Source organism: Crinia signifera, chromosome 8, assembly GCF_055691185.1.
Source record: "Crinia signifera chromosome 8, ASM5569118v1, whole genome shotgun sequence".
Lineage (NCBI taxonomy): Eukaryota > Metazoa > Chordata > Amphibia > Anura > Myobatrachidae > Crinia > Crinia signifera.
Genome location: NC_139224.1, coordinates 170,993,236 through 171,020,829, shown reverse-complemented (window position 1 = coordinate 171,020,829; position 27,594 = coordinate 170,993,236). Strand labels below are relative to the sequence as shown.

The window sequence follows — 27,594 nt, the reverse complement described above, 5'->3', positions numbered from 1 at the left end:
CAGTTTCAACCCAGCTGAACAGACATCCCCTGGGCAATCTCTCAAAGCCAGTGGAGCATAAAAGTAGGTCTGCAAGATCCTCTTCCCCATCTCCTTTCTCGAGAGATCTCTCACATCACCCACCTTCAAACTCCACTTGGTAATCATCTTTATGGATTGAATCACGTAAATCGGAAGGTAACCTCGCCTGGTCCAAGGTCTTCCCATCCGACCACCATCTATCCATGTTCTAGAATAAGGAGACATCCATTCCATGAAACCATGTACCCATCGAGGGGGGTTGTCTAAAAATAGACCTCCCACATTCAATTTCAAAAAAGTTGTTACAAAAAGGACTACAGGATTGACCATTTCCTGGCCCCCTTCTGCCCTCGATCTGTACGTGATTCCTCTCTTGACTATGTTCATCTTGTTTCCCCAGAACATCTGAAAAAACACGGAACATAATCTAGACCACAAAGACTGAGGCAAAAAACAGACATAGCTGATGTAAAGGAACATTGGTATCAAATAAGTTTTGCAAATGTCAACCCTTTCTCTCAGGGAGAACTTGCACCCTTTCCAGAAATTGACCTTCTTGGTGACATCATCTAGCTTTCTTCCCCAATTTAGCAAGGAATAATCTCCGTGATCAAATTGGATGCCTAATATTTTGATACTATCTTTAGGCCTGGGGAGGGTGTCCGGGAGAGAAAATTCTTTCCCTCCCTCCCCCATCCAGAAAACTTCACACTTGTCCTGATTTATCTTCGAACCAGACGCCTCAGAAAAATCAGTCACTAGTTGGTTGATGTCACTTGCCTCCTCCTCCGCTGACAAGACCACCGTAACATCATCTGCATAGGCTACCACCTTTAGAGTACACTCCGGTGACAGCTGCACCCCTTCCAACCTGCTGCTCTCAATCCTCCTCACGAAAGGATCAATTGCAAACACGTATAAAAGAGGGCTCAGGGGGCAACCCTGACGCACACCCGAGCTTACCCCAAATTTGGGCCCTACCCAACCATTCACAAGCGGGAAGCTCTCGGCCTCTTTATAAAGAGCCTTTAACCAATTGACCATTTTTGACGGAAAGCCATACCTTTCAAGTAATTTCCAAAGATACTCATGATTGACACGGTCAAAAGCTTTAGATTGATCCAAGGCCAGCAGGAATTTTCCTTCCCCCCCAGCCCTGCACCGCTCCACGGCTTCCCGGACACCAAGGACCGCACTAAAAGTGCTACGCCCCTTCACTGTACAGTGCTGGGAGGGGGAGAGAAGCCTCTCAGAAAACTCCATTATTCTGTTAAAGAAAACTTTTGCCAAAATCTTCCTGTCCGTATTAAGAAGAGCGATGGGGCGCCAATTCTCAATACGGGCTGGGTCTTTTCCTTTGGACAATAAGATTAGAGCCGACCGTCTCATGGAAGGAGGCAGATTTCCTTCCTCCAAACTTGCATTGAACACATCCGTGAGACGGGGAGCTAATACATCAGAGAATTCCTTATAGAACTCCGATGTTAGACCATCCGGTCCAGGTGACTTTTTTGATGTCAAACCATCAATTGCTTCCCTAACTTCCTCTACTCCAATCTTATTGTCCAAACACTCAAGAGAGCCATCTGGCTCCATCAGACCTGGTGTCTCCCTCAGAAAAGTCTCCATCTTCTCTCTGATAGGTGCTTGCTCAGACAAGAGATCAGAATAATAGGCTCTAATGACTTCCAGGATGCCTTCCCTCCTCTCCTGAAGCACACCCCTTCCATCATATAGGCCACTGACTTCTCTTGCCTCGACGGCTTTTCTACAATTCTGGTAGGGATCCGGTGAGTGGTATGTACCATAATCCCTCTCCAGAATCAAAGATGCCAATCGGTTATACTGAAATTCCTTCATCTGAGCCTTCACCTGGGAGATTTCCCCACCATCTCCACCCTCAGAGATCAAGAAATCCAATTTCCTTTTAAGAACATAGTAGGCACTCTTTTTTTTCAATCCTCTGTTTTTAATCAGTCTTTTGAAAAAACCTTGGACCTTCTTTTTCATTTCCTCCCACCACTCTGATTTACTCCATCCTGCCTCCAACAGTGATTCATGATCCTCAAAGAGACCTCTGAGAGACTGCTTCACACTCTCTTCCTTTAGGAGCTCTGAGTTCAGCCTCCACAGACCCCTCCCTTTCTGGATGGACTGTGAAGCATTCAATGAAAAACTAAGAAAGCAGTGATCTGAAAATTCTACTGGCTCCACCTTGGAAGGCAGAGTTTTCGAATTTGTTTTGACAAAAAATCTATCTATTCTACTTTTATTCTGACCGCTATAAAAAGTGTACCCAGTGAGGTCCGGAGTATGCCTAATATGGACATCCACCAGACCAGCCTCTCTAACCATTCTAACTAAATAATTTGCATCATAGCCCAAGGTCCTACTGCTTCTGGTACCTCCTCTGTCTTTGGTTCTTACAACAGTGTTATAATCACCACCAAAAACGACCTGTTGGGCTGTGAATAAGAATGGTTTTATCACCTCAAAAAGACATTTCCTATCCCAAGCTTTTTGGGGACCATAGATATTGATCAGCCTTAGGTCATGTCCTCTAAAGGTGACATCCAAAACCATACATCTTCCTACTTCAATTTCTATGATTCTGTGCACGGTTACCATGTCGGAAAAAAGTACCGCCACCCCAGTATACGGCTCGGCCGCAAGAGACCAGAATGAGGGCCCCCTACTCCATTCCCTTTTAGCCTTATGCAAGGCTTCTAGGGTCCTCAGTCTGGTCTCCTGGAGGAAAAAGATGTCTACCTCTGCTGTTCTAAAAAAATCAAAAGCCATGAACCGAGCTCGCTCAGAATGTATAGAAGCCACATTAATTGTGGCACATCTTATGGGGTGAGGATCCATGCAAAAAACCATAGTGTAGGGCAATACCAAATCCTTTACTTATTTACACCAGACCCACCACCATCCTTACATTCACCACCACCCAACACATCCATATCCTCAGCCATACCCTCAGACAAACCATCATTCCTTTTTACAGGATCAGGAGGCCTGTCTGAGACATTTAGCAAGTTGACTCTGTTTCTTTCCGGGTCACCTTGCTCTCCTTCATCCCTTGTCACCACCTCTCTGTGTATTGTTTCATGCTCCCCTTCTCCCTTTTTCTCTTTTGAACTAATTAATTTTACCACTTTCCCTGTCTCCAAGGCTACTTTTTCTATTTTCTCCCCCTTTCCTTCCTCCTTCTTACTTTTCTTCCCTTGCGTTTTCCCTTTCTTATTTGCTTTTTTCTTCTTTCTCTTCCCTACTTCTTTCTCAACTTTCCTAAGAGCTAAAGTCTCCCCTTCCTTATAGACTTCCTCCTCCTCCTCCTCCTCACTATCCTCATCTTCTTCGGAAAAAACTAGAAACCTGTTGGATATGCTCACTATCTCTTCATCCCCTTTCCTTTTTGTGGCACTTTTCCTCTTCCTCACTTCCTGAAACTGTTCCTCCCTTTCTGATTCTTTGTCTCTTTCCCAAACTACCAGAGTCTCCTCTTCTACTGTAGCCTTTTTGAATTTCCCCTTTGTTCCCGCTCCAGGTGTTCTATCCATATGGCGCATAGATTCTGGGCATCTACTGTAGGGATGCCCCTCAAGGCCGCACAAGTTACATTTTACTATGTTACACGACCTCGAGGGGTGACCTGCCTCGTTGCAGAGGGAGCATTTTACGTTTCCACATTCACTGCTCATATGCCCCTCTTCGCCACAACGAAAGCAGGTCCTTGGCTGGCCTGGATAGAACACCTGTATACGGTCTCTCCCGATATAAGCAGCCGAAGGGAGATGTTTTGTCCTTCCTTCAACTTGGTGTAATCTTATCTGCACAGACCATGCACCTCCCCAGACTCCTAAGGTGTGTCCAACCTTAACCATGTCCCCTATCCAGATGCATTGTCTACTCAACCAGTACTTTATGTCGTCAGCTGGGATAGTTTCATCCCTCACCAATATCCTTGCTCTGACATTCTCTGGTTTTGACACTGATACAATTTCATAGCCCTTATAAGCTTCTTCAAATTTTCTTACTTGCCATTGGTCTACAACCTCATTCATTTTCCTCATAAAAACAAAACTGAGATCAAAAATTTGAGACCTTTCTGGATGAATACATGCAGTTAGGTCATGAGCACTGCAATCCAGAGTAAAGATTAAATTAAGAAATTTTTCTTTTGTGGGGACCGGATCTGACTGAACCCACTTAAACTGTATCACATTTCTCCTTCTCTGAATTACACTCTGGCTCATGACCTGACTTTGTCTGTCTTCATTTCTTTTATTTGTTTGTTTTATCATATTGGCATAAGATATAGGTGCTGGCATTTGAATTGGGTCTGGAGTTCCAAGCTCAGAAACTCCAGTACCATCACCGGCTTTTACCTGCACTTTCTTTGTACGGATGTTTTCTGCAATCAACTTGAAAGCAGCCCCAGCTCTTTCAGGTACTAGTACATCCCCATATACAGTTTGCATTATTTGTGCCTCATCAGCCTTTAAATTTGCCTTATTTAAACATTTTTGGCCCTGTGCCAACTTTTCAGCTTCACACAATTTTACATTTCTGTTAGAAACATTATCATTACTCTCAGCCGTTTCTTTAACACCTTTAAAACATTTTTGGGCATTAGCAGTGATATTGCTCGGTCCGGGCATCTGCCCATCATCCTCCATCGCACAATTTGTATCCATTTTTTCACTGTCCATATTTCCCCCTCCCCCAGCTGTCCCTGCAAGGTTGGGAGTACTGTCTGCAATGTAGACAAAACTTTCCCCTTTACCTGCACCCACAGCCGGAGTTAGAGCACTGTCCCGTATCATACAGTTTTTTTCATTGGTTTCAGACTTTGCACCAGAGTCTCCCCGGGACACAACATTTGCAACTTTCATACTTACTGTGTCCCGGGGGACCTGCTTCATCTTTTCAGTGCCTTCCACCTCAGCTGTTAGCTGCACTCTCTTTTCCTCTGAGTTCATTTGCATGGGCTTCTCAATCTGCAGCTGCATCTCCATGCTCCTGGTTTTTTCCATCAGCTGATCTGGACTTGCAGGGAATAGGCCGCCTCCTTTGCAGCTGCTCTCCATTAACTCATCTGCATCAGCTGGAGCAAGGGAATCCTGAAGCTCCTGGCTTGCAATTAACCCTTTCTCCGCCTGAGGTAAATCTTTGCTTTTTCTTTCACCTTTCATTTTTTTTGCAATATGAGTCTTTAATTTTGACAAGATTTTTGAATTTGTAACAATCTTATCTCTCCATACATGGCGCTCCCATGAAAGGCAAGAATTTCTCTTTTTCTTTGCTTTATAGACTCTTTGGTAAACTTTTTTCGCCTCTTTATTTAATTCCTCCAGACCCATTTTCTCAAAAGCATTATCTTCTTCTGCACTTAAGTCTTCATCCTCAGACTGCATTTCTTCCTCAGACTCTTCTGACACCATTTCACCAGGTCCCCCCGCAGCGACTGCTATGTCACCACCGGCGTTTGCATCCCCGCCGGGTTCTTCCATCATTTCCCCCCGTGGCTGGCTTGCCACAGGGGTACCTCCGGATTCATCCGGGGGGACATTTTCCATTGTACTCACTGTATCTTTGTCTGAGGCTCCTGCTGCAGGTGTTGCAACAGCAGGGATGTTCTTCCTCTTGGACCGGCTCTCAACTGCACGGCCTCCTCCACGTACCATAGAAAGGTACAGCAGGCCCTTGCCTGCAAGCTTCCCCCACCAGGGTCCCCTGGCTTGGGGATTCCCAGAGGAGGAGCTACTGCAAAAGTCTGAGTCTCTACCTTCTCTGGAGCACCTGCAACACACACCCTCCTTGCAGATCACCTCAGAGCTGTGTGGCAGTAATACTAACCATTACACCATCCGTACTGCCCCGTATATATAACACATGGTGGGGATAGAACCCATGACCTCAGTGCTGTGAGGCAGTAATGTAACCATTACACCATCCGTACTGCACCGTATATATAACACGTGGTGGGAATAGAACCCATGACCTCAGTGCTGTGAGGCAGTAATACTAACCATTACACCATCCATACTGCCCCGTATATATAACACATGGTGGGGATAGAACCCATGACCTCAGTGTTGTGAGGCAGTAATGTAACCATTACACCATCCGTACTGCACCGTATATATAACACATGGTGGGGATAGAACCCATGACCTCAGCGCTGTGAGGCAGTAATGTAACCATTACACCATCCGTACTGCACCGTATATATAACACGTGGTGGGAATAGAACCCATGACGTCAGCGCTGTGAGGCAGTAATGCTAACCATTACACCATCCGTACTGCACCGTATATATAACACGTGGTGGGAATAGAACCCATGACCTCAGCGCTGTGAGGCAGTAATACTAACCATTACACCATCCGTACTGCCCCGTATATATAACACATGGTGGGGATAGAACCCATGACCTCAGTGCTGTGAGGCAGTAATGTAAACATTACACCATCCGTACTGCACCGTATATATAACACGTGGTGGGAATAGAACCCATGACCTCAGTGCTGTGAGGCAGTAATACTAACCATTACACCATCCGTACTGCCCCGTATATATAACACATGGTGGGGATAGAACCCATGACCTCAGTGCTGTGAGGCAGTAATGTAACCATTACACCATCCGTACTGCACCGTATATATAACACATGGTGGGGATAGAACCCATGACCTCAGCGCTGTGAGGCAGTAATGTAACCATTACACCATCCGTACTGCACCGTATATATAACACGTGGTGGGAATAGAACCCATGACCTCAGTGCTGTGAGGCAGTAATACTAACCATTACACCATCCGTACTGCCCCGTATATATAACACATGGTGGGGATAGAACCCATGACCTCAGCGCTGTGAGGCAGTAATGTAACCATTACACCGTCCGTACTGCCCCGTATATATATAACACATGGTGGGAATAGAACCCATGACCTCAGCGCTGTGAGGCAGTAATGTAACCATTACACCGTCCGTACTGCCCCGTATATATAACACATGGTGTGGATAGATCCCATGACCTCAGCGATGTGAGGCAGTAATGCTAACCATTACACCGTCTGTACTGCCCGTATATATAACACATGGTGGGAATAGAACCCATGACCTCAGCCCTGTGAGGCAGTAATGTAACCATTACACCGTCCGTACTGCCCCGTATATATATAACACATGGTGGGAATAGAACCCATGACCTCAGCGCTGTGAGGCAGTAATGTAACCATTACACCGTCCGTACTGCCCCGTATATATAACACATGGTGTGGATAGATCCCATGACCTCAGCGATGTGAGGCAGTAATGCTAACCATTACACCGTCTGTACTGCCCGTATATATAACACATGGTGGGGATAGAACCCATGACCTCAGCACTGTGAGGCAGTAATGTAACCATTACACCATCCGTACTGCCCCGTATATATAACACATGGTGGGGATAGAACCCATGGCCTCAGCGCTGTGAGGCAGTAATGCTAACCATTACACCATCCGTACTGCCCCGTATATATAACACATGGTGGGGATAGAACCCATGGCCTCAGCGCTGTGAGGCAGTAATGCTAACCATTACACCGTCCGTACTGCCCCGTATATATAACACATGGTGGGGATAGAACCCATGACCTCAGCGCTGGGATAGAACCCATGACCTCAGTGCTGTATGGCAGTAATGTAATCATTACACCATCCGTACTGCCCCGTATATATATAACACATGGTGGGGATAGAACCAATGACCTCAGCGCTGTGAGGCAGTAATGTAACATAGAAACATAGAATTTGATGGCAGATAAGAACCACTTGGCCCATCTAGTCTGCCCCTTTTTTTAAATGTTACCTCAAACCATATTTGATCCTTATTTTTTTGTAAGGATATCAATATGCTTATCCCAAGCATGTTTAAATTGTACTACTGTATAACCATTACACCGTCTGTACTGCCCCGTATATATATATAACACATGGTGGGAATAGAACCCATGACCTCAGTGCTGTGAGGCAGTAATGTAACCATTACACCGTCCGTACTGCCCCGTATATATAACACATGGTGGGGATAGAACCCATAACCTCAGTGCTGTGAGACAGTAATGCTAACCATTACACCGTTTGTACTGTACTGTATATATAACACATGGTGGGAATAGAACCCATGACCTCAGTGCTGTGACGCAGTAGTGCTAACCATTACACCATCCGTACTGCCCTGTATATATATAACACATGGTGGGGATAGAACCCATGACCTCAGTGCCGTGAGGCAGTAATGCTATAACCATTACACCATCTTTACTGCCCCATATATATAACACATGGTGGGGATAGAATCCATGACCTCACCGCTGTGAGGCAGTAATGCTAACCATTACACCGTCCGTACTGCCCCGTATATATAACACATGGTGAGGATAGAACCTATGGCCTCGGTGCTGTGAGGCAGTAATGCTATAACCATTACACCATCCGTACTGCCCCGTATATATAACACATGGTGGGGATAGAACCCATGACCTCAGCGCTGTGAGACAGTAATACTAACCATTACACCGTCCGTACTGCCCCGTATATATAACACATGGTGGGAATAGAACCCATGACCTCAGTGCTGTGAGGCAGTAATGCTAACCATTACACCATCCGTACTGCCCCGTATATATAACACATGGTGGGGATAGTACCCATGACCTCCGTGCTGTAAGGCACTAATATAACCATTACACCATCCGTACTGCCCCGTATATATTACACATGGTGGGAATAGAACCCATGACCTCAGTGCTGTGACGCAGTAGTGCTAACCATTACACCATCCGTACTGCCCCGTATATATAACACATGGTGGGAATAGAACCCATGACCTCAGTGCTGTGAGGCAGTAATGTAACCATTACACCATCCGTACTGCCCCGTATATATAACACATGGTGGGGATAGAACCCATGACCTCAGTGCTGTGACGCAGTAGTGCTAACCATTACACCGTCCGTACTGCCCTGTATAGATAACACATGGTGGGAATGGAACCCATGACCTCAGCGCTGTGACGCAGTAGTGCTAACCATTACACCATCCGTACTGCCCCGTATATATAACACATGGTGGGAATAGAACCCATGACCTCAGTGCTGTGAGGCAGTAATGTAACCATTACACCATCCGTACTGCCCCGTATATATAACACATGGTGGGGATAGAACCCATGACCTCAGTGCTGTGAGGCAGTAATGCTAACCATTACACCATCCGTACTGCCCCGTATATATAACACATGGTGGGAATAGAACCCATGACCTCAGTACTGTGAGGCAGTAATGCTAACCATTACACCATCCGTACTGCCCCGTATATATAACACATGGTGGGGATAGAACCCATGACCTCAGTGCTGTGAGGCAGTAATATAACCATTACACCGTCCTTACTGCCCCGTATATATAACACATGGTGGGGATAGAACCCATGACCTCAGCACTGTGAGGCAGTAATGTAACCATTACACCATCCGTACTGCCCCGTATATATAACACATGGTGGAGATAGTACCCATGACCTCCGTGCTGTAAGGCAGTAATATAACCATTACACCATCCGTACTGCCCCGTATATATAACACATGGTGGGAATAGAACCCATGACCTCAGTTCTGTGACGCAGTAGTGCTGACCATTACACCATCCGTACTGCCCTGTATATATAACACATGGTGAGAATAGAACCATTACACCGTCCGTGCTGCCCCGTATATATAACACATGGTGGGGATAGAACCCATGACCTCAGCGCTGTGAGGCAGTAATGTAACCATTACACCGTCCGTACTGCACCGTATATATAACACGTGGTGGGAATAGAACCCATGACCTCAGCACTGTGAGGCAGTAATGTAACCATTACACCATCCGTACTGCCCCGTATATATAACACATGGTGGGGATAGAACCCATGACCTCAGCGCTGTGAGGCAGTAATGTAACCATTACACCGTCCGTACTGCCCCGTATATATAACACATGGTGGGGATAGAACCCATGACCTCAGCGCTGTGAGGCAGTAATGTAACCATTACACCATCCGTACTGCCCCGTATATATAACACATGGTGGGAATAGAACCCATGACCTCAGTGCTGTGAGGCAGTAATGCTAACCATTACACCATCCGTACTGCCCCGTATATATAACACATGGTGGGGATAGAACCCATGACCTCAGCGCTATGAGGCAGTAATGTAACCATTACACCGTCCGTACTGCCCCGTATATATATAACACATGGTGGGAATAGAACCCATGACCTCAGCGCTGTGAGGCAGTAATGCTAACCATTACACCATCCGTACTGCCCCGTATATATATATAACACATGGTGAGGATAGAACCCATGACCTCAGCGCTGTGAGGTAGTAATGTAACCATTACACCATCCGTACTGCCCCGTATATATATAACACATGGTGGGGATAGAACCAATGACCTCAGCGCTGTGAGGCAGTAATGTAACATAGAAACATAGAATTTGACGGCAGATAAGAACCACTTGGCCCATCTAGTCTGCCCCTTTTTTTAAACGTTACCTCAAACCATATTTGATCCTTATTTTTTTGTAAGGATATCAATATGCTTATCCCAAGCATGTTTAAATTGTACTACTGTATAACCATTACACCGTCCGTACTGCCCCGTATATATATAACACATGGTGGGAATAGAACCCATGACCTCAGTGCTGTGAGGCAGTAATGTAACCATTACACCGTCCGTACTGCCCCGTATATATAACACATGGTGGGGATAGAACCCATAACCTCAGTGCTGTGAGACAGTAATGCTAACCATTACACCGTTTGTACTGTACTGTATATATAACACATGGTGGGAATAGAACCCATGACCTCAGTGCTGTGACGCAGTAGTGCTAACCATTACACCATCCGTACTGCCCTGTATATATATAACACATGGTGGGGATAGAACCCATGACCTCAGTGCCGTGAGGCAGTAATGCTATAACCATTACACCATCTTTACTGCCCCATATATATAACACATGGTGGGAATAGAACCCATGACCTCAGTGCTGTGACGCAGTAGTGCTAACCATTACACCATCCGTACTGCCCCCTATATATAACACATGGTGGGGATAGAATCCATGACCTCACCGCTGTGAGGCAGTAATGCTAACCATTACACCGTCCGTACTGCCCCGTATATATAACACATGGTGAGGATAGAACCTATGGCCTCGGTGCTGTGAGGCAGTAATGCTATAACCATTACACCATCCGTACTGCCCCGTATATATAACACATGGTGGGGATAAAACCCATGACCTCAGCGCTGTGAGACAGTAATACTAACCATTACACCGTCCGTACTGCCCCGTATATATAACACATGGTGGGGATAGAACCCATGACCTCAGTGCTGTGAGGCAGTAATCCTAACCATTACACCATCCGTACTGCCCCGTATATATAACACATGGTGGGGATAGTACCCATGACCTCCGTGCTGTAAGGCAGTAATATAACCATTACACCATCCGTACTGCCCCGTATATATAACACATGGTGGGGATAGAACCCATGACCTCAGTGCTGTGACGCAGTAGTGCTAACCATTACACCGTCCGTACTGCCCTGTATAGATAACACATGGTGGGAATGGAACCCATGACCTCAGCGCTGTGACGCAGTAGTGTTAACCATTACATCATCCGTACTGCCCCGTATATATAAAACACATGGTGGGAATAGAACCCATGACCTCAGTGCTGTGAGGCAGTAATGTAACCATTACACCATCCGTACTGCCCCGTATATATAACACATGGTGGGGATAGAACCCATGACCTCAGTGCTGTGAGGCAGTAATGCTAACCATTACACCATCCGTACTGCCCCGTATATATAACACATGGTGGGAATAGAACCCATGACCTCAGTACTGTGAGGCAATAATGCTAACCATTACACCATCCGTACTGCCCCGTATATATAACACATGGTGGGGATAGAACCCATGACCTCAGTGCTGTGAGGCAGTAATATAACCATTACACCGTCCTTACTGCCCCGTATATATAACACATGGTGGGGATAGAACCCATGACCTCAGCACTGTGAGGCAGTAATGTAACCATTACACCATCCGTACTGCCCCGTATATATAACACATGGTGGGGATAGTACCCATGACCTCCGTGCTGTAAGGCAGTAATATAACCATTACACCATCCGTACTGCCACGTATATATAACACATGGTGGGAATAGAATCCATGACCTCAGTTCTGTGACGCAGTAGTGCTGACCATTACACCATCCGTACTGCCCTGTATATATAACACATGGTGAGAATAGAACCATTACACCGTCCGTGCTGCCCCGTATATATAACACATGGTGGGGATGGAACCCATGACCTCAGTTCTGTGAAGCAGTAATGCTAACCATTACACCATCCGTACTGCCCCGTATATATAACACATGGTGGGGATAGAACCCATGGCCTCAGCGCTGTGAGGCAGTAATGCTAACCATTACACCATCCGTACTGCCCCGTATATATAACACATGGTGGGGATAGAACCCATGGCCTCAGCGCTGTGAGGCAGTAATGCTAACCATTACACCGTCCGTACTGCCCCGTATATATAACACATGGTGGGGATAGAACCCATGACCTCAGCGCTGGGATAGAACCCATGACCTCAGCGCTGTGAGGCAGTAATGTAACCATTACACCATCCGTACTGCCCCGTATATATAACACATGGTGGGGATAGAACCCATGACCTCAGCACTGTGAGGCAGTAATGTAACCATTACACCATCCGTACTGCCCCGTATATATAACACATGGTGGGGATAGAACCCATGACCTCAGCGCTGTGAGGCAGTAATGCTATAACCATTACACCGTCCGTACTGCCCCGTATATATAACACATGGTGGGAATAGAACCCATGACCTCAGTGCTGTGAGGCAGTAATACTAACCATTACACCGTCCGTACTCCCCTGTAAATATAACACATGGTGGGAATAGAACCCATGACCTCAGCCCTGTGAGGCAGTAATGTAACCATTACACCGTCCGTACTGCCCTGTATATATAACACATGGTGGGAATAGAACCCATGACCTCAGCGCTGTGAGGCAGTAATGTAACCATTACACCATCGGTACTGCCCTGTATATATAACACATGGTGGGGATAGAACCCATGACCTCAGCGCTGTGAGGCAGTAATGCTAACCATTACACCGTCCGTACTGCCCATATATATATATATATATATAACACATGGTGGGGATAGAACCCATGACCTCAGTACTGTGAGGCAGTAATACTATAACCATCACACCATCCGTACTGCCCCGTATATATAACACATGGTGGGGATAGAACCCATGACCTCAGCGCTGTGAGGCAGTAATGTAACCATTACACCATCGGTACTGCCCTGTATATATAACACATGGTGGGGATAGAACCCATGACCTCAGTGCTGTGAGGCAGTAATGTTACCATTACACCATCCATACTGCCCCGTATATATAACACATGGTGGTAATAGTACCCATGACCTCAGCGCTGTGAGGCAGTAATGTAACCATTACACCATCGGTACTGCCCTGTATATATAACACATGGTGGGGATAGAACCCATGACCTCAGTTCTGTGAGGCAGTAATGTAACCATTACACCATCCATACTGCCCCGTATATATAACACATGGTGGGGATAGAACCCATGACCTCAGCGCTGTGAGGCAGTAATGCTATAACCATTACACCGTCCGTACTGCCCCGTATATATAACACATGGTGGGGATAGAACCCATGACCTCAGTACTGTGAGGCAGTAATACTATAACCATCACACCATCCGTACTGCCCCGTATATATAACACATGGTGGGGATAGAACCCATGACCTCAGCGCTGTGAGGCAGTAATGTAACCATTACACCATCGGTACTGCCCTGTATATATAACACATGGTGGGGATAGAACCCATGACCTCAGTGCTGTGAGGCAGTAATGTTACCATTACACCATCCATACTGCCCCGTATATATAACACATGGTGGTAATAGTACCCATGACCTCAGCGCTGTGAGGCAGTAATGTAACCATTACACCATCGGTACTGCCCTGTATATATAACACATGGTGGGGATAGAACCCATGACCTCAGTTCTGTGAGGCAGTAATGTAACCATTACACCATCCATACTGCCCCGTATATATAACACATGGTGGGGATAGAACCCATGACCTCAGCGCTGTGAGGCAGTAATGCTATAACCATTACACCGTCCGTACTGCCCCGTATATATAACACATGGTGGGGATAGAACCCATGACCTCAGTACTGTGAGGCAGTAATACTATAACCATTACACCATCCGTACTGCCCCGTATATATAACACATGGTGGGGATAGAACCCATGACCTCAGCGCTGTGAGGCAGTAATGTAACCATTACACCATCGGTACTGCCCTGTATATATAACACATGGTGGGGATAGAACCCATGACCTCAGTGCTGTGAGGCAGTTATGTAACCATTACACCATCCATACTGCCCCGTATATATAACACATGGTGGGGATAGAACCCATGACCTCAGCGCTGTGAGGCAGTAATGCTATAACCATTACACCGTCCGTACTGCCCCGTATATATAACACATGGTGGGGATAGAACCCATGACCTCAGTACTGTGAGGCAGTAATACTATAACCATTACACCATCCGTACTGCCCCGTATATATAACACATGGTGGGGATAGAACCCATGACCTCAGCGCTGTGAGGCAGTAATGTAACCATTACACCATCGGTACTGCCCTGTATATATAACACATGGTGGGGATAGAACCCATGACCTCAGTGCTGTGAGGCAGTTATGTAACCATTACACCATCCATACTGCCCCGTATATATAAAACATGGTGGGGATAGAACCCATGACCTCAGCGCTGTGAGGCAGTAATGCTATAACCATTACACCGTCCGTACTGCCCGTATATATATAACACATGGTGGGGATAGGGGATGCGGTCATTTGGTCTACTGCATTATGGTAGAAAGTCATTAGGTCGAATCCATTAGGTCGACATGCTAAAAGGTCGACATGACTCTAGGTCGACATGGGAAAAGGTCGACATGATTCTAGTTCGAAAGGTCATTAGTTCGACAGGTCATTAGTTCGACAAGGTCATTAGTTCGACATTGTCTATGTCGACATTCACAAGGTCGACATGGAGTTTTTCACTGTTTTTTGAGCCAACATGTGCCGACAGGCGGTATTTCATGCCCTACCATCCACTAGGGCGTGGTGGGAGAATAAAATAGTGTGCCGAGCGTAGCGAGGCACCGTGCCCGACGCATAGCGAGCGCAGCGAGCGATGCGAGGGGATGCAGTGCACTTTAAACTGTGTCCATGTCGACTGTGTTGACATTCAGGTAAAAAAACAGTGAAAAACCCCATGTCGACCTTGTGAATGTCGACATAGACAATGTCGAACTAATGACCTTGTCGAACTAATGACCTGTCGAACTAATGACCTTTCGACCTAGAATCATGTCGACCTTTTCCCATGTCGACCTAGAATCATGTCGACTTTTTAGCATGTCGACCTAATGGATTCGACCTAATGACTTTCTACCATAATGCAATAGACCAAATGATCCCAACCCGCCCTGTATATATAACACATGGTGGGGATAGAACCCATGACCTCAGTGCTGTGAGGCAGTAATGTAACCATTACACCATCCATACTGCCCCGTATTTATAAAACATGGTGGTAATAGTACCCATGACCTCAGCGCTGTGAGGCAGTAATGTAACCATTACACCATCGGTACTGCCCTGTATATATAACACATGGTGGGGATAGAACCCATGACCTCAGTGCTGTGAGGCAGTAATGTAACCATTACACCATCCGTACTGCCCCGTATATATAACACATGGTGGGGATAGAACCCATGACCTCAGCGCTGTGAGGCAGTAATGTAACCATTACACCATCGGTACTGCCCTGTATATATAACACATGGTGGGGATAGAACCCATGACCTCAGTGCTGTGAGGCAGTAATGCTAACCATTACACCATCCGTACTGCCCCGTATATATAACACATGGTGGGGATAGAACCCATGACTTCAGTGCTGTGAGGCAGTAATGCTAACCATCCGTACTGCCCCGTATATATAACACATGGTGGGGATAGAACCCATGACCTCAGTGCTGTGAGGCAGTAATGCTAACCATTACACCATCCGTACTGCCCGTATATATAACACATGGTGGGAATAGAACCCATGACCTCAGCGCTGTGAGGCAGTAATGCTAACCATTACACCATCCGTACTGTCCTGTATATATAACACATGGTGGGATAGAACCCATGACCTCAGTGCTGTGAGGCAGTAATGTAACCATTACACCATCCATACTGCCCGTATATATAACACATGGTGGGAATAGAACCCATGACCTCAGCGCTGTGAGGCAGTAATGCTAACCATTACACCGTCCGTACTGCTCCGTATGTAACACATGGTGGGGATAGAACCCATGACCTCAGTGCTGTGAGGCAGTAATGCTATAACCATTACACCATCCGTACTGCCCCGTATATATAACACATGGTGGGATAGAACCCATGACCTCAGTGCTGTGAGGCAGTAATGTAACCATTACACCATCCGTACTGCCCGTATATATAACACATGGTGGGGATAGAACCCATGACCTCAGCGCTGTGAGGCAGTAATGCTAACCATTACACCGTCCGTACTGCTCCGTATGTAACACATGGTGGGGATAGAACCCATGACCTCAGTGCTGTGAGGCAGTAATGCTATAACCATTACACCATCCGTACTGGCTCCTGAACCAGCGAGAATCGCGGCTAAATACAGCGAGTTTCCAGCATTAGCCGCGGGCCTAGCTGTTTTGGGGAATTCTCGCCGTCCTGTGACAGCGAGAATTTCCCCATAGCATTGAATAGAGCGAGCGGCCGGCGCGGGGGTTAAACAGCGAGGATTGCTGGTTTTCTGCAATCCTCGCTGTTTAACCCACTCGCTGGCCGCTCGCCGCGGCATTGAATACATACTATGTTCAGGATTGGCACAAAAATTTTGGGGCAGAAAAAAATGAGCAAACAATAAGAAAAGTATCAATAAACTTCAGATGTTGCATTATGTAACAATCTGGAAAATATGGATGCCCTGGAGCTAAAGGGCCATACAAACGGGGCGAGTTAATCTGATCGCTTAGAAATGGAGCACTGATCGCTCCGTGTGTATGCCCTGCAGCGATGGCGATGCGCGGTCCCGCGCATCACTATCGCCTGCAGGGAAAACCAGTGCTTGCATGGACTTTTCCTAGATCATGGGGCATTGCCTATAAATTGCCTATAAAAAAATCGGCAAAGCCCTGCTCAGCATGATCGCTCAGCACAAGGCATCGCTGGGTGCATTGCGGGTGTACTGCGATGTGTGCTGATCGATGGCACTTGAGCCCATCGCTCAGCACGGAGCACGGTTCGCCACGTCTGTATGCCCCTTAAGTCAAAGAAGCCCTGAAAATATTGTTTGACATTTAGATTTTACTTATACACCGAGGCAATTTGGTCCGATTTTGGCCGATAGCGACCAATCGGTACGTTAAATCGGACCAAATAGTCCCTCCCTGACATGCCGTCGGGTCCGATGCGCGGTCCCGTGCTCATCGGACCAGACCAGGTGGTCGGACCGACAGGCCATCCGACCACCCATTCCTCCTGGAGGCGGGCGGGGAGCAGGGATGCATGTGATCCATCCAACGGATCGCAGGCTGTCGGGTGTCCGTACGCTGCTGCGAGACATCGCAGGCAGTGTATGGGCACCTTTAGAATCAGTTTTATTGTTGCAGATTCCTAATAAATACATCTCAACAATAAAACACAAAAATGAGTTCCGTAACGCAAACAAACAAACAAACAAACAAAAAACATCCTGTTGGTGAATGATCGGAAACACACTGTACATTGTGACGCTGATTGTTCATATACTGTGTTTGTTTAGATATCTCGTAGAATGTTGCAGACTGTGTTCTGCTCCGTTGGCGAGCACAATGCGCTCGCTGACATTGCTGGGTGTAAGGACGCTGTTTCATGAGGCCCTTTTGTATCATAAACACTTAACAGCCCGTGAGCGGAGTAAATAGGACATTGGACGCGCAGCCAGTAAGGCGAATCACAGTGGATCTGAGGACGCTGCAACAGGACGCGCTGCAGGTGAGATGTATCACTGAGCTACAAATGGGGGTTTATATTGTACATTAATATTTTAAAGGACCTTTAAAATGCCGTCATTTAAGTTTTTTAGATAATTAGTGTTGCTGTACATAAATGAATTGATGCAATAGAGCAGAAGTTTTCAACATCAACCCTCAAGTATTTCCAGCAGTGTGTTCAGGATTTCATCCAGAAAACATGGCCAGTTGGTGGTAATTGAGAACTGGAGTTAGGAGCATCTGCAATAGATTAAGGGAAGTCTACTGTAGATCATTTGCGTATATATTGGGCCTGATTCACTAGAGGCTGCAGAAGTGGAAAAATAAAAGTCAGGCGATCATTGCACTTGTGAGCATGTGCAGTGGGGAGGGCGGATTAGGAGAGGGGAGGGGAAGGACAACACATACCCACCAGCTCTATCAGGTTTCATGGTTCAAAGGGGTGGAGCCTAACAACTCCTCCTGGGCTGTGCTATGTCTGACTGAGGCATGCCCAGGCAGATCGTAGGCATCACTTTGGCACATTGGAGGTCTGGTCTGCAGAGACAATGGGCGTTATTGTCACAGAGTTGATTTTGGGTAAACTCCTACAGTGTATGTGTTACACAAATTGTACACACGTAGTTGCAGTTTAAAACACACAGTAATAGAGTTGTGATTTGGGAAAGCACACAAGGGAGCCATCTCTGGTGGTGAGAAACCATTGGAACCGTATCATAAGTGGCAAAAACATCGGAACCGCAATATCGATGGTTATGATGAAATATCATTCGATTTCCTAGCCCAGTTTCCATCCACTTTATAGACAAATTAACCAAATGTACAGAACTCACATCCTGTATATTTCCATGTCAATACCTAGATCCATGGCGTTCTACCAGGGAAAGGGGAGGGGGGGAGCGGTTCCGGGAGATCATTTACAGATATGCAGAACACATTAATTCCTTGTTTTTACTGTACAATGCAGAATTTATGATTCTTACTCTCATCATAATTTTATTGTTTATAGATTGAAACCAGGTTCCGCTCCAGCGAGCAGAAGGCGTATTTAAACTTAAGCTGATAAATCCAAGAAGCTTAAATAGCTTTCTTAGAATGAATGCTGTATGCTTTTAAGCCATTCACTGCCATATAAATTGCCTAGTGCTGCAAGCATAAAAAACTCCTGCAAATATATTAGTAGTGAATCAGTATCTGGCAATAAAATACAGACACAATCTTGTAAATGGATCCAGTACATGACAATCGCTGATGGACACAATGGCAAAACGATGCCATTATGCATGTACGGTTATGTTTATTTAATGTATATAGAGTTAGTATTGTATGGTATAGTGCGCTCTGCAAAACGATGGCTTCGTTCGATGGCAATGCGAGGTCTTTTCACGTCGTTCCTCTGGGCCTCAGCATAGAGAGAAACGAGAAACGTGTTTTAGGTGTAACGCACGCGTCTAATGTTTTGCGCTTCCTTAGGTTTTCCTCTGCAAGGGCCCAATTCAGACACGCTTGCAGGGCTGCGAATTCATAGCCCGAGCGATTATCAAATGGACCACGCATGTGCACTCTGGGAGGGAGGGCCACTGACATCATCTGGGGCCTCCTCCTCCCAACGGCCTTCGCTGTATGTCTAGGGTAAAAAACATTTGATGGTGAACGATTTTGCCCATGTGTGCATGACTGCGTACACATTCACAGTTGTGCAAAGGGGCGGGGGTTGTGCATTTGGCAGGGGTGGAGTTTCCCTGCTCGCTGGGCACCGAGCACTTGCAGCTGAGCGAGCAGGCCTGAATCAGCCTCAAATGCACAAACTATAAAGTACTAATACCCCACATATAATGGCAGTAGTAGTAGTAATATTATTATTAATAATATGAATGTGCATATAGAATAACTCATTGGGAGCGTCAAAAAGTGATAGAATTGGGAGTGATAAACAGCCAGCCAATCAGCTCCTACCTGCCATGTTACATGCTGGGTTTGAAAAATGACAGGTAGAAGCTGATTGGCTGATTTTTTTTCCACTCTCCACTTTATCACTGTTAAAAGCTTGATACATCTGGCCCTCAATATTTCTATGGTTCCAACATGCAGAAACAGATTAAGGGGGGTGGGGGGAGGGGTCGCAGGAGACACTGTACCCTGAACCTCCCTCTGTTACGGGTTCCCCTGGCCAGAGCACACTGACATCCCCTGGCTCTCCCTCTTGTGCAGCAGCAGAATTTGGCAGCCAGAATGCAAGCGGAATAGACCGGAGCTTCCTGAACAGAGGAGGGATAGGAAGGGGGAGAGGGCTTGTAAGTAAGCCAGATGACTCAGGCGCAGTCGGGCGTCCATCGCTGCGGCGTGAGATTACCAAGCGTTGGGTCTAAGGATGAGGGGTGAATTTATGAAGCTTGGAGAAGTGTTATCTATCCCCATAAAGAACGTTATGAGCAAGGTGATAATGGTTCAGCCAATCAGCTACAATATGTAAATTGACAGGTAAGAGCTGATTGGCTGAACCATTATCACCTTGCTCATAACGTTCTTTATGGGGATAGATAACACTTCTCCAAGCTTCATAAATTCACCCCTCACTGTGGTTTCTGTAAGTAGGTTTTGCCAGAAGCAGAAACTGTTTATGATCTGAGAGACCAAGTTCAGCTGATGGCACCTGCCCGCGTCACAGACCGTGTACATGAGGACAAGAGAGCAAAGGACAACAAAGTGACAGTATCTGGGCCGCAAGATCAAGGTCAGTGATGTGCGCAGTCGGCTTTAGTGGACGTGGTGCTAAAATGGTTTGAGAGTGAAAACAAAAAATACTGGTTGGAGGTTTGGAATACAGTCCTGCTGCAATACCTCATGCAGCCATTAGGTGGAACCCCCTCGTTCACTAGAGTCCCTGCACTAAGCCGCACTACCCACATTACCGCCTAGGGCCCTGATTCTGGTTGACTCGGTAAGCTGCAAAGGTCGCAGCTTACCGAGTGCCAGAGAGCCCTCCCCACTGAAAATCTGCCCCCCTGCAACTATGCAAGGGGATGTGTAACCAAGAGACACATCCCCTCGCATGCCGCCGCTGCAGGTGAAATCATTCAATGTCCGCTGACCGGCAATTGTTTTTTCCCGCCTTTGCAAATAAAAGAAATTTTGAACTGATTTTATTTGCTGGCGCCTGGGTCGAAGACCGGTCGGACGACCGACATCATGGGACCGCAAGGACCACCCCCGTTCTCCCCCTATCTCTCCCTCTTCATCCCTCCCTCCTTGCTCCAGAGCTCTCACTGCCAAACGTACTTGTATTGTTACATAATATTTTGCACAACTAATTTGCATACAATTCATGAGATTATCTTTTTGTGTTACTAAGATAAAACAGATCCAGGCCAACAAAGCGAGACCGAATTTCATCTTTTTGGAAGCAAAGCTGCAGTCTACAAATCAAACCCTTCAAAAGACCTTCTGGTGTCCAATGCAAAGTCCGCAAAGGATATCCGCTGTTCGATCCAGCAAATCCATTCAAATATTGAAGCCCAACAGGAACTTGGGCCTGTGGTAAAAGATCAGGTAGAGAAGAGAAGGTCTGGAGAAGGCAGACATTTAATGAATCTCTTACCCTTGTGCGCTGTAGACCGCGCTTACGAAAATCGGGAGCGCTATGACAGACAAGTAAAAAAAAGGAATTTGGCGCTGCAGGTACAGGCCGAGAGGAAGCAAGCACGGTATCACATCGAAGAGTTTCTAGAGGGACGGAGGAAATACGCTTTGGAGCAAAGTGAAAAGGACGCACAGGATCGGCTGCAACATTCGCAGTCCAGTCTGGAGGAGAAATCCAACTTTATTGACAAAGTCAAGCATCGGCATGAACAGTTTCACCGGCAAAAGGAGGCAAAAAGGTCTGACAATTCATTTGCCAGAGACTTTAACACCCAACACGCATCTGTGACAAAGACCCTGCTGAGACATGACCGTATCGTCCGACGCCAGGAAGAGGTGCAAGGAAAGGCCGCAGCGCTGCAGAGTGTGAGAGAAAACCAGGAAAAGCAGAAGGAATTCACCAACTGCCTCCAAAAACACAGGTACTGACGTTGTGATTAATTCAGCACGGATCGCTAATCTGAGAAGTTGTAGTTTTCTACGAGCGGATAGCCGCACAGATAAAGAAACGGCCCCTGCAAATTTGCAATGGTATTGTGAATGGATCACTAGCACAATCCTCTCGCAGATCCATACAATTTGCAAATCCTCCAATTTGCGATCTATGCTGAATTAGACCCATGATCTCATATATCCACAGCATAACAATACACATACAATGAATTAAGAGTAGACGCACTGGAGGATATTTCTTTGACAACACATGGTTGCTTTACTCACTATCCAATTACAATTTTGGGGGCTGACATGGCAGATATTGGGGTTGTTGGCCCAATAATTGCTTAGCACGTACATAGCACCAGGGTCCAGTCGTTTCTCCGAAACCTTTTGGAACACCTCCGTATATACTGTAGCATAGTTTTGGGATTGTACGAAAAATGTTCTGTGTCATTCAGACCAGATTGCACGGCCGAAAATTCGCAGACCAGCATTCAGCTAATCCGTCGCCCCGCTGTATGTGTTTACTGGGCGAATAGATGTGTATGGTCACACGTCCATCCGCAGCCATGCAAATATGTCCAAATTCAATGGGCGGTATTCAATGAGGCTGATTCGCCAGGTTTTTATGGCGAATTTGTGCTGTTAGGCAAATTTTTGACTAAAACGGTGAATCACCCTATTCACCCTATTCACCCTATTCAATGACCAGATGGCGAATAAATTTCAAGGTTTTTTTCGCCATGATTCACCGAGTAGCAATCGCTATGTTTTTATGGTGAAGTGGAATGTGATCTTTTAAAATAAAGTGTTTTTTTCTTTACATTTGGTGTAAAAAAATCAGGAATTTTATTCTGAGGAGGGGCATGCTATTTTTTTTTTTTTTACTCAGACCAGCCAGCAGGGGGCCGGAGCCGAGCCGCTCATTAGATATTCATATATTCACTTCACCCGATCATTACATATTCATGATCGGGTGTAGTGAATATACGCGGTCCCCTGCTGGCACCCCCGGGGGGCAGCCTGTGCTGCCTGGCACCCGGGGAGCCCACCTCCCCCCCACAAACGTTCTGGGGCAGGCAGGGAGACTTCCATCTCCCTGCCTGCCACCGTCCTCAGGCTCCCTGCGGCGTTCGCCGCAGGAGCTCCAATTCGCCGGTCAGGGGCAGCGAGCCCCTGACTCGTTGAATACCGGAGCCGGCGAGGCTCTGGAACGCAGCGAGCAGTGGCGAATGGGCAGCAAATCCTAAACAGGATTCGCTGCACGTCGCCGGTATTCACATTGAATATCGCCCATTGTCACAGGCTCGCCATCGAATGAGTAAACTTGACACGTCATCGCAGGCACCACATAGCCTTGGACTTACTCTGTGGTGCGATTGAAAGAGTAATTCCTGACCCGGAGCTGACGTCACACACACCCTCCACTAAAACGCTCAGGCACGCCTAGCATTTCCCCAGACACTCCCAGCATTTCTCTCCAGCACACAAGGCGATTTTCCGAGCACCCCCACTAAACGTCCGGTTTCCACCCCCAGATAACTACTTCCTATCAATCACCTTTCGCACGGCCAGAGATCAGGCTTTCATCGCCGGATGGTCACACGCATGTATATTGCGACCCATACTTATGTGCTTATGCTTTACTTACATAGGCGGGCGGGAGCGGGGCAGAGAGCAGCGCTGCCGTGGTGCTTGCTGGTGCCTCCGGGCAGGTAGCGGCGACATCAGCTGGGCAGGAGGGGAGGCTAGGAGTCCAATGTGGCCGGGAGCGGTCATCTGTAGCAGGACGCTGCGGCCTGCGCAGTGTGACGGTCAGAGGTCACGCTGCGCAGGCCGCACGCAGGGGTCGGGAACAGCCGGGCAGCGTCTGAGAGGGTGCTCAGAGGCTGCCCGGCATTAGACTGCGCATGCACAGTCTAATCCCGGGATTGGATAATCCAATCCCAGGATTGAAATCCCGGACATTTTGGGGCCAAATCACGGAATCCCGCCAATCCCGATCCCGGGATTGGCCACCCTAGTTAAAAGCAATGAAAATTTAGCTTTTTCAAGTAAAAGCTGCATTCAGAAATGATCACAGACTGTGTTTGCAGAAAGCGTCCTTGACGACAACAAAGCACAAAGGCGCAGAAAGTGGAGACAGAGCAGCTGACATTGACTTTCTATAATAACAATACTGTACATAATGCCATTGTCACTGACTTGAGCTCTTTCAAAAAGCCTGTTGACGTCAAATTAATTTTATCTGTTAAAACGGTAATCTATATATCAGGAGCAGAAGGACGATTTTTCTGAGTGACATATTTGGAGGGTTTTGTTGTCTACCTGCCATTTACAATGCATCACCATTGTGCTCTGGCATATGTGACAGTTACTGAACTCTGCCTGTGCACCTGCTGAGTGACCTGGATCATGTGACCTGCTGGGGGGTCTGGAAACTGTGAGAGTTATTTGCAGTCACCCACTAAGCAGGGATTTTACCAAATTGAATTCCTATACAATAAGTTAATCAAGCAGCGTCTTCTGGGTTCAGCGCTGCTCTGCCCCGCTCCCGGCTGCCATGCACCCGCCCGCCCATGTAGGGGTGGACAGGATGTGTTTTTCTTTTAGAGATGCCAATCCCGGGATCCCGAGAATCCCGTGATTGAGCATTTTTCAATCCCGGAATCCATGAATTTGGCCCAGCGAAGGGTGCAAGATCGGGTTAATCGTGTTGAAATGGCACCTCGCCCCCTTCAGAGCTCATAGAATCGAACCCTTTGAGCGCCAATATTGCTGTGACAGATCCTCAAAATATACGCTAAAAATGCCAGCGACTGTTCTTTTGGTGGGTGCAATGTTATCACTCACAGCAACGTTGGCGCTCAAAGGGTTAATTAGCCGTACCTCGCAGGCGGGGAATGTTGCTTATCGTTTTAGGTTTCACAAATTGAACGCAGGAGGAAATGTTTTCCATGAAGCATTTAAACGTCACTTTATTTCGTTTATATACTTTTGGGTTGATTCAGAGAAGGACGCAGATGTTCTTTGGACAGGCAATAAAAGGTTGACATGGTCGAGGTCAAAAGGTTGACGCAAGAGAATGGTTGACACAAGGAAATGGTCAACATGGAGTTTATACATATATTCTATAACTCCATGTCATGCAGGCCCCGTACAGCACTTTTGCACAGCTTGCAGCGCGCAGATACAAAAATGTAACAGCAATTAAAATAATTAAATCTCTGGATTTTCCTTTATTAACAGGCAGCTGGTGCTCCAGATTGAGAACGCTTCCGAAAAGGTTACGCTGGATTCTCTTGTTCTTCAGAGCGCTAATGACAGGTTACATAAAGCCCAGACACATGTCGCGGCGCTGAGGGGTCACCGCGTCACAGCACAGCCTATGTGTAAAGTTCCCGTCAAGCAGCCTGTTGCCAAGGAGACACAGCTAAAACAGGGATGCACTTAAAATAATTGCAGGCAGCCATCCAGCGATACAACTCCACAATAAAGAGGGTTTGGGTATTTTTTTTTGCAATTGGAGGAATTATTTCACGTTAATGACTGCGCAGATAAAATAAAGTTATTACGGAGCGTTATCTGGCTGCTGCGTTCTGCGCCTATTTACTCCTCTTTTGTACAGTGAAAGTTTCATTTTGATTATGAAGCCCTTACAATGATACTTTTTTTTTTTTTTGTATAGCAAACAATAATGTCTTTATAATACCCCTTTTACACCAGAGTTTGGACCCGGGATATTGCCGCTCCAGTCCGGGGCAGGGCATGGTGTAAATGGGCTTAAAAAAAATAACACGGGTACTGTTCCCCGGGAATCTGACCCGGCAAATGTTCAGGGTCGGACACGGGGCTTATCCGGGGCTCAGGGCAGTGTAAACGGCCATTATCCGGGTTATTTGGTGGGTAGAGGGGCGCAAAGAGCTGATTGGAGCTTCTGCGGCTCTGGCAGATGATGTCATCAGCTGGAGACCCGCACAGGGCGCATGTAGCAGCGCAGCAGCAGCGCAGCAGCAGCATTACCGTGCTACCACGCTACAAGCACACTCCACAGTCTCATCTGCTGCAGCACACACTGCCTGTGCAGTGTTTTCCACTTTGGCTGACCCCAAACCTGATCTGAGCCATCATGTCCATGCCCAATACATCCAAGCTACTCCGTCTGCCATTTTTGCTGCAATGCTGGGAGCAGAACCCACCCCCTCCCTTTTCCCTTTCTTGTGACCTCATCTCAAACAGCCCAAAGGTCCATTTTTAATGACCCCAGCAAGGAAAGACAGGGCTGATCCGTTTTCAGTGTGAAAGGGCCTTACCCGGGAATAACCCGGATTGAAGTGCAGTGTAAATGGGGTCTGAGGCAGGGCATGCCCTGGCAATATCCCGTGTTCGATTTCCCGGGTCCTATCCGGTATTCTGGTGTAAAAGTGGTATAAGAGACTTAACCGTGGTTACAGTGTATACTATCATAAGGCCCTAATTTTGGTTCACTTGCAGAGGCAAATTCATTCTCAAATGGACAGAACTATGTGCACTGCAGGTGGGGCAGATGTAATTTGTGCAGTGAGCATTAGATTTGGGTGGGGTTTAACTTCAAATTGAGATCTATATTGCAGTGTAAAAATAAAGCAGCCAGTATTTATCCTGCACAGAAACAAAATAACAAATATGTTCTCAAAATGGGCAAAACCATGCTGCACTGCAGGGGGGCAGATGTAACATGTGCAGAGAGAGTTAAATTTGGGTGGGGTGTGTTGAAACTGAAATCTAAATTGCAGTGTCAAAATAATGCAGCCAGTATTTAGCCTGCACATAAACAAAATAACTCACCCAAATCTAACTTTTTCTGCATGTGTTAAATCTGCCTCACCTGCAGTGCAGCATGGTTTTGTTCATTTGAGAAGGAATTTGCCTTTTGAGAGTGAACCAGAATAAGGGCCATCGTGCTGTAGATGAAACAGGAAAGTCAGACGTTTTTATGATTTTTTTATTTTATTTTTTGGGGGACAAAGAAGAATGTTTCTAGTCTGGTGTTTGCCATTACAGACTTGGCATCCTGGCATATATCCAGAAACCAGGTACTGCCAACCTACCAACTACATCAGCTCATTGGTATTTCCCCTGGACCAGACATTACAAGCTCCATAATACAGAGTTTGATAGTC

At 46.6% G+C, this 27,594-nt stretch overlaps 1 protein-coding gene across 1 annotated transcript in view; it reads left to right on the top strand.

The window, feature by feature from the left end:
* The window catches only part of LRRIQ3 (leucine rich repeats and IQ motif containing 3), a 66,052-nt gene extending 38,843 nt beyond the window's left edge, over positions 1–27,209 (top strand). The window contains exons 7-10 of the mRNA XM_083157758.1: positions 18,267–18,356; positions 20,951–21,089; positions 21,708–22,416; positions 25,682–27,209. Of these exons, the coding sequence (XP_083013884.1) occupies positions 18,267–18,356; positions 20,951–21,089; positions 21,708–22,416; positions 25,682–25,886 (1,143 nt within the window). The 3' untranslated portion in view covers positions 25,887–27,209. The remainder of the gene's footprint in view (positions 1–18,266; positions 18,357–20,950; positions 21,090–21,707; positions 22,417–25,681) is intronic.
* The last annotated feature ends 385 nt before the right edge of the window (positions 27,210–27,594 follow it).